This window comes from Gopherus evgoodei, chromosome 1 (assembly GCF_007399415.2).
Source record: "Gopherus evgoodei ecotype Sinaloan lineage chromosome 1, rGopEvg1_v1.p, whole genome shotgun sequence".
Lineage (NCBI taxonomy): Eukaryota > Metazoa > Chordata > Testudines > Testudinidae > Gopherus > Gopherus evgoodei.
This window is the reverse complement of record NC_044322.1, coordinates 254,262,170-254,271,224: the sequence shown is the minus strand read 5'-3', so window position 1 is coordinate 254,271,224 and position 9,055 is coordinate 254,262,170. Positions and strand designations below refer to the sequence as shown.

Sequence of the window (9,055 nt, the reverse complement as noted above, 5' to 3'; positions counted from 1 at the left end):
CCTGATGCCGCAAAGCAGGTAAACGTGTAGTTCTAAGCCCACGAGTAATTCTATTGCCTTCAATGAGACTACTTCCATAAAGTGCTTTGCTGGATCAAGGCTTGTATCTTCATCAAGACATTACTGTAGGTAAGGAACGATAATGGCCCAATAATATGCAATAGGTTACCTCAGCCAAAAGGAAATTTTACTGTGAAGAAAAATAGAGCAAGTTAACCTGTGATGAAATGGATCTTACTCGAATTAATGGTTGAAAGCATCCTCTCCTTTTGGTTTTATATAGTTCATAAAATAAACTATGAATACTTTGGTTTATGCCTACTGCAGTACTCAGCATGCTTACTACAAATTATAAATGCATATTTTGCTGAAAACCTTAACAGGTGGTGGCTAGCTCTTTCCCTTATGAAGTAGCATTATCTAAACACACCTCTAAAGATGCACATCAGCTTAATCCAAAGTGGAGAATTAACCCAGAGCTGGAAAGATAGGACATTTGTGCTAACTACATTTCAATCTCAAATGGCAAACTAAAAAGCTTTATTCTGTTTTGTTGGGAAGGGAGCGGGGTTGGTTTGTATTTTCTCACTCAGAATAATGTTCTGAACTAATGGGTCTTTTGGAAGTTTGGGTTTTTTTTAGTACATTTTACTTATTTAAAATCCAACACTCTTTGCTCCTCCCCTACTGCCATCTCTCAAAAGAAAGGATTTAGGAAGGACATTTTTATATTTCACTTGAACATTTTGGGCTAGATTTTTATAAAAATGTGTAAGCAAGTCATTTTGACCAAGCAGCACATATGTGCATCAGATAGAATGACTTTCATTTCAGACGGAAATAGACCACAAATAAAAGATGAGAGAGCGAGGGAACACACAGACACCCACGCAAAGTCATGCCCTCTCTCATGCATATAAACTCTTAACGTTCAGAGATTCTGAGCACCTGCAACTCTACCTAAAACGAACAGGAACTGTAGCTGCTCAGCACCTTTGAAAATCAGGCCAATATTGCGTAAACTATTTTTCTCGTGATTTAAGACACAGGTTTTAGTTACTAGCTCATACTTTGAGCTGTTCTGTATATGCTCCATAAGCCCGTGGTTCAGCAAAGCACTTAGTGCATGCCTAAATTCTATTGAAGTCAATGTGTGTTTCCACCTGCTTGAAATTTCTGTGCGTTTTATTGCACACCCTGTTCCTGCTTTTCACATGTGAAGATGACGACAGCCTTTTGAAAAGGATTTTTGCTTTATGGGGACTTATGCAGTAGTTTTATAATGTAGGAGTTTTCTTTCATGTCCACTTCAACAGAGCAGCAAAAAGAAAAATTGCTTGGCCTACAATAGTGTTTTAACGTGGCAAAGCTGCTTAAGGTGACCTTTATAACTTTTTGCAAAACTTCCTTGCCATGTTTATACTGACTTGCTGAAAATTTCTTTCTTCTGGGAAATTTGCCCCGGCAGCATCCTCTGCGAAAGTTACAGCTTCTACAAATTTATTACTATAGAAATATCTTTGCCTGAAGTGGCTGTCATGCTGCTTCCTCCTTCTGTCACGTGGGAGTTATTTGCATTGACTGTTGTTCTTATGATTCTTGTTTCCGTACCTTTGTTTGTATCAATTATGCATATCTTATTTTTTAAAAGCCCACCAATTAGAAATGTTGAAAAATTAAATTCACACTTTTAAGCAGCTGGATGTATGTCAGTAGTACAGTATTTTGAAAAACTTTTGCTTTTTCACTGTGGGATACATTTTTGCCTAATGGAGTTATGATCGGAGAAGTCTTTCCAAAAGAAAATGTATGTAAATGTCTATTTTATGTAAAAGTGAGAAAACAAACTGTGTCTGGTTTTGTTCTATCAAGTGAGAGATTCGCCTACATCCTACGATAAACCACCAATGGATTCTTTTACTTAGGATCGTGTTCTACCCCCTTACTGTGCTGAGTAGCACCTTACTGCACAAATAGTACCATTACCTTCAGTGGGACTGCTTATAGAGGAGCATGCTCTTCAGTAGAAGTATCAGAAACTGGTCCATAATAAATAGCAAATGGGACAACTATCAAAGGCTGCATGTGGGGAAATGGCAACAACTGGTATATACTTAAGCAACATCATCAACAATTAATCTGTTAATAAAGGCATTACTACAGTGATAGGTTCTATGTATTAGGAGATACCTGGAGGAAATGTATCCGATTGGCTTAGGGCTACAGAATAGAAGGAAAAAAAGATGGAGGAGGGAAAAACAGGGAATAGAATCTCATCTCATCTAAACTTCTTGCCTGAGGTTGTCACCTTTTTCAGGGCAATGGCCAGGCCATTGCATATGTTTGTAGAGCACCTAGTACTATGGGACCCCTTGCTAACCAGCACCTCTGGGCACTATCACAGTACACATGTCAATAGGCATCTTTGCTGAAAGCCTATTTCCAATCAGCCCAAAAACCTAAAGCCATGTACACAAGCTATGCTGTATTCTGCCCTCGCTGTATGTCTGAATCCCCTTTAGGGAACTTGCATGTGCATTGTGAAGTTGGAATGTTCCCCTTAACATTCTTCAGTCCTTAGGTGGCAAAATATTTATTAATGGAGCTTGTTGGCTAAACCACTCAAGAGGTCAACATTGTGCCTATAGAGGTTCCTGGCACACTGCACAGCACTACACTTCAGAGAAAACATGGTCCAGATCCTCCCAAGTGGACCTGTATGTGGCTTTCCCCCGTTAGCACAGGAATGTCTTCCTTCTGTTGTCTGACAGGGATCTGAGGCTCCATAGACTTCAGGTGGCAAAACCAGAGTGGGAGGACATTGGAAAGGGCACAGAATTGTTTCCCCTTTGTATCCTCTTCATGGCCGTGGCAGAGAAGTCACTGATGAATCCATCCAGTGGTATTGCTGCTTCTGCTGATGTCATACCACCACAGATGGAAGGGGCTGGGGGGAGCACTAAAGCAACAGCCATCTTGTCAGGATTGCTCCTGTCCCTTCACGCAGAACTGCTGGGCTGAGGGACATAGCCTCCAAAATCCACAGCCTCCTTAACTCCTCCAACCAAAGGGGATGCTTCCAGGTAAAACTCCACAAGAGTAACTTCTGAGAATTTTTCCACAGAATGTTCAAGCTCCATGTGCAAGTCTAAATATATAATTCCTACTCTGCTGAGTGGTAGCAGATGTTGGGGCCTTGTAGATTGACTGCCTCTTGGAGACATGAGTGATGTGGAGTATGGGTATATTTTTAATGCAGTTTATTTTATGCTAACTGCATTAGTCCTAGAACAGAAATGGTCACAGACAGCATGCACACAAACTCTCCTTGCAAGAATCTCAGCCCAAATGTGAATGCCCTGTTCACAGAGAGTGACTCTCTCCCCAGAATTGGCTCCAGTTAGAGATTGAGGAAGAAAACAAAACTTCCTTACTGCTTGCCATAGCCCACCTAAGAAGAAACTACATCACAAAACGAATAATTCACACATTTCCTCAACAATTGTATACTGTTCACACGCATATATGACAGCATTACCTGGTGACTGCTGCCATAACTAATAGGCCACTTCTTTCCCCTCCCCCTTTACTAATGTTGAAGTGGTACCTTACTCTGCAAGTACCCCAGTGAAATCAAGGATACTATTTAGCAGGAGGAGTGAGAATGGTAGCAGAATCCAGCCCAGTTAGAACAGAACATATTTTCTTTGTCCTTTAAATGCTTATTGTAAGACAGATGAGCATTTCAAAGCCCCCTGCTTTTGCAGCTCCTCCTTGTAAAGGTGCCTCAGCACATAAACTAGGGGAGCTAAAGGCTTCCAGGATGGGTAAGCCAGCTCAAGTTATTTCAGGATAATGAGCTGCAGGTGTATCTCTATGCTGACTAACCTACACTAATTTCTAGATTTACTATGCACAACTATGGACAGATTATATCTGAATCCCAGGGCACTGTGCAGTTAGGTCTGTGATTTGCTGCTATCCCAGAGTTATTATCCAAAACAGCGAATTGACTCGCCACACCTGCACAATATATTATTTTCTTTCTACATATATTGTTGCTGAAGGCATGAGATTATTAGTCTCACAATGATAGTTATTCTGACATGGGCAGATAAAATACAGCAGGTATTTCCATAGTCTGGAAAGTTTACTCAGAGCCCGAGATAATAGGTCCTAACTACCAGACTCTCCCAAGGGTTGGGTTTGATGGGATCCAGATCCAACCCATGCCTGCTCTTGATTTATTTAACACAAATCAAAGCCAGCTCTAGCATGCTCTCTCTGTCTGCTGAAGCAATGCATTTTTAATCTGCAGTTACACAGAAGGGTGACAAGATGGGATTTTCAAATAAGGAAACATGCAAGTGAAACAGCATTGTAAATCCCGCAAACTGAAATGAATTAGGAACTATAAATCTGAAAATGGCCCAGGAGGGAAACTGAATCAATTTTCTGACACCATCAAGTCTGGGGAGATGGGGGTGTCAGTGTCACCGTGGTGCTGACATATGGGTTATCTCTGGTACAACCAGGGACAAGATGTTAATAAACCACCTGTTCACTGTTACAACCATTAAATGGTTTAGTGTGGTCTGGCTTTTATGTTATCACTGGCTTACTTCGATTGTAACAGCCACCATTCCAAATCTATTAACCTTTTTATTAAATACTCAAAAATAGATTTAAAGCATTTGAAATGTATTAAGTAAGGCATTCATTTTAACACTATCTCCTATTCCCTTTAGTCATGTAGTGTCTTTGCAGGGGAACAGCCCCCCCCTCCCCGCCCCCGGTTTAACAGGTTTTTAGATGGTATTAAAGGTGTCCTTTAATGTACACTTCATGTATTACCTTGCTTTATATGGAGACGAAAGAGGAAAAAGTTAGTTGCGCTGGCCTGGAGCTGATGTGGTCATTGTATCCTATTTTCTTTAAGCCAAAATGAGGCAAACGCACACAAGGGGAGGGAAAAGAATAGCAAAATTAGAAAGTCTGTGTCCTGTGCTTTCACTTGCAGCATCACTGCTGGAGACACACAGGCCCAGCACACAATCGTATCAGCGCAGCAGACCTGGCAGACTTTTATCAGCATTGGGCTGTTTAAGGCATTACCTTGAATGCCTTTCTGGTTACAGTTCACAGCAGACCTTCAAAGGTTGTCTTGGCCAGGTAAGCCAGACTCTTCTTAGACAGAAGACAAAAGAACTGAGATAGGCAAGAGAAGAAATAAGTTCTCGAAAGAAAACAACATGGAGGAAGGCTTATGACCTATGGCTCACATCCTGGACGTTGTTCAGAATTTAGCTGCAGCCGATGGAGGTGGTGATATTAGCTGGTTCCCTCTTGCTGGCCTGATCTGGTAAGGATGCCTTTCAGGATCAGAATAATGAAGACCCAAGGGTGTCATGGTGAATCCTTGTGTTCCAGGAGACCATGCATGTGCAGCCTTTATGGTAAAGCTTGCCTCTTCCAGCTCAAACATCCCATTTAGTGACACCTGGCATGCATCTGATGAAGTGGATATTCACCCACGAAAGCTTATGCTCCAATACATTTGTTAGTCTATAAGGAGCCACAGGACTCTTTGTTGCTGGACAAACAGTGTCAAAGATGGGAGGGGACAATCTCAGCCCATTAAAAGGAACCAATCAAGTTACATTTTGCTGACTTTAACTCTAAACATTTCTTCCCATTTCTCGAACAGTTCAGCTTATTTGTTATGCCAGCCAATGATTGTGTCAGGGGCCTTGAATAGCCCTTATCACAGGTTCTTCTAACTTAAACAGTCTAGTTTGCCCCAGTCTGATTGTTTCCAGCATTCACTGACTTTCATAGACAATGCTATGGAAGCTGAGTTGGCTTTTTGTTACCCTCTCGCCTCTGCACAATAACGACAGACAGACACCCATGTAAAATTATAGGGCCAGATCTTTAGCAGATGTAAATTGACATAGCTCCATTAACTTATCAGAGTGGAGGGAGGTTACTAGTGGAGTTCCTTAGTGATCAGTCTTGGAACCAATCTTACTCCACGTTTTAATTAATGACCTTGGCACAACAAGTAGGGGGGTGCTAAGGAAATTTGTTGATGATATTAAGTTGGGGAGGCATCATCAAAACAGAGGAGAAGCAGAACATTACACTGGAGCTGGCTGGCCTTGAAGACTGGAGTGACAGAAATGGGATGAAATGCAATAGTTCAAAGTCTATTGGGGTAAATAATAAGAATTTCCAAGCTGAGGATTCACCAGTTGGCAGTGACAGGAGGAGGAGAGAGAACTAGGGGTATGGAATGATCACAGGATGATTCTGGGCTACCTATGCGATGCGGCTGTGAAAAAGGTCAATACGATCCTAGGATGTGTCAGAGCGAGGCATTTCCAGTAGTGAAGCATTAATGCCATTGCGCAAGGTACTGATAACACCTTGTCTGGCATCCTGTGTACAGTTCTGGTCACCCATGTTCAACGATGAATTTAAACTGGAGCAGATGCAGAGAAGAGCTATTATAATGATCAGAGGAATGGAGGGCCTGTCTTCTGAGAGGAGACTGGAAGAGCTTGGCTTGTTTAGTCTAGCAAAAAGCAGGCTGAGAGTGGATATCAATAAATTAGGGTGATAAATACCAGGGACGGTGAAGAGCTATTTAAGGTAAGGGCCAAATGAGAACAAATGGATCTAAGCTGGCCATGAACAAATCCAGGATGGACATTAGACAAAGGTTTCTAAGGCTGAGGGTCTGAAACAGCCTCCCAGTAGGCATTCTGGGAGTAAACAACTCAGTTTTAAGAGCAAGCTGGAAAAATTTATGAGTACAGTTGTCTAATGATGGTGTATCTGATGCTAGGGGGCAGGGCTCAATACCCCTGTGGCTCACTATTATGTTCTGTAACCCACACTTCAGAGTTTCAGCCAAACACCATCCATGGAAAGAAAGAGATTTTCCCCCTGAGTATTCTGGAAGGGTTTTTTAAAAATCTCCTTCCTCTGACACCACAGGGATGGCCATGGTTGGAGATGAGACAATGTGAGGAGGGCCAGAGATCCGAGATGGTACCAAGCATTCTCTCTCTTTCTCAGGTGCTTGGCTGGTTGGTTCTTACTCACATGCTCAGGGTCTAACTGAAAGTCATAGAGGGGGTTGGAAAGGAATTTCCCCTCAGGTCAGATTGGCAGGAACCTTGGGGTATTTTCACCTCCCTCTGCTGCATGTGGGTGTGAGTCACTTGCCAGGATTATCTGGGTACATCTCACTTAATCATTTCCCTGCCATTGCAGGGACCTTGGGCACTGGTGCACCTTGGTCCCTCCTATTCTCTGCCTGTAACACAACATGGTCTCATCTCCTGTAGGGCTGTAATACTTTGGTCTCCTTTTGGGTGCTAGGTGGTATTGTTGGCCTGTGCTATATAGGAGGTCAGAGTAGATGAGCTAGTGGTCCTGTCTGGCTTTAAGCTTTTTGACTCTGTGATTGAAATGAAACTGTTTAGACTGAAGCTTGATGCAGATTAGGCCCATAGTGCTACTGTGCTTCACGAGGTGGAGAGGAGGTGAGGGGTTGAAAGTGTTTGCTTCTGTTTTCTTTGCTTGCTGCTTCTCTAGGCATCCACCTCCTCCCAGACTCACGTGGAAGGAGGTAAATGTCTAGAGACAGGCAGCCTTGCGAGGCTACCTGGCAATCCTGATTAACACGATATTGGACACCATCCTCCGCCTTCAGTCCAATTTAAACCAGTGGACGATGGGTACAGCGAAGGACAGCTGAGGTGAAGATGAGACTCTGATGACAGCCTCCCAGACTCTGCAATTGGAGTTAGGAGCCTAATTACCTTTGAGGATCTGGGGATGATGGTGTTTCTACAGCAGTAGCACCCAGATGACCAAGGTGTGTGTCAGGCTGGATGCTGTACAAACACATAACAAGAATAGTCCCTACACTGCATGCCTCTGTTTCCCCTGTAAAAGGTGGATAGTTATGCCCACCTTTATACAGCCCTTAATGATTCTCAGCTGAAAGCTGTTCAACACCATCCTCAGAGCTGGAATTCAAAAACTGCCCTTGGAGCTCTTAATTTGTGTCCTGAACAGGTAAGTTGTGTAAAAAGGTTAGTTTTCAAAAAGATCATTTCCTGTTCTCCCAGAAGGGCAGGCTAAAGCCACCCCGATGCCTTCATACTTCCCAGGTAGCTGTGAGTAAAGGAGGCAACACCCCCACTCTGCCCCACACCCCTTCCCACCAAGCGAATGGTGACTAGTGTCATAACAGGATTAGGGCACAGGGTTACTGGAGTCCTGGGAGCTAAATTCTTTCTCAGTCAGCTACTTAGCATGAAAAGGTAAAGAATGGGCATATTTCAAAACAGGAAGGCTAGAGCCTGGGGGTGATAATGACAGGGAGAAAGAGGGGGACAGATGCAGAAAGCAATCGCTACTGCTTACGGTGCAATCTCTGTAGAGGGCATAGATCCTGCAGGAATATTCTGCTACTGCTAATGGGGTCACCTATTTAATAGGGCTCCCCAGGAGGCCTAACAGAGAGGGAGAAATGGTGCAGGCCTGAGAGAGGGGGGTGGAGTCTAGGTAGAAATTGATTGGGACCCGCTCTATAGGTGGCTGGTTTGCAGTGCTGTGACTCCACCTGCTGAGGCTTATTCAGCCCCTTATCTATTAAGCAATCCTGGCAGTGGAGCTACAGCTGTGGGAAGGTTTGGACTTTTTATAGGGGGGCAATGAAAAGCAAAGCAGTGTAGAGGCTAGTTGTGTTAGAGTCTCTTTTTCTAACCCCTTCTCCCCTCCCCTCCCTTTGCTGGATGGGGGTGACAGTTTGACTTTGGTGTACTTTCATATGGCCATGGGAGCATCTGTGCAATCCCTCCTGTTTGTTTTTCTCTCTGCTCAATGTGGTAAGTGAGTTCCTCCTTGTTCCAGCTCAAGGGCATGAAAGCAGAGCCTGTAAGAAGCATTGGTGCTGGGTCAGGCAGAGCTCTGCCTGGGAGGCTGGGCTAGAGTTCTCATTGAGCCCCTGCATAAGGCTGGAAGGGAGCTGAAGGAT

General features: G+C 43.4%; 1 protein-coding gene across 1 annotated transcript in view; it reads left to right on the top strand.

Annotated features, from left to right (window-relative positions):
- The first annotated feature begins 5,273 nt into the window (after positions 1–5,273).
- The window catches only part of OVCH1 (ovochymase 1), a 60,565-nt gene continuing 56,783 nt past the window's right edge, over positions 5,274–9,055 (top strand). Inside the window, exons 1-3 of the mRNA XM_030549263.1 lie at positions 5,274–5,362; positions 7,606–7,639; positions 7,969–8,091. Coding sequence (XP_030405123.1) covers positions 5,274–5,362; positions 7,606–7,639; positions 7,969–8,091 — 246 coding nt within the window. The remainder of the gene's footprint in view (positions 5,363–7,605; positions 7,640–7,968; positions 8,092–9,055) is intronic.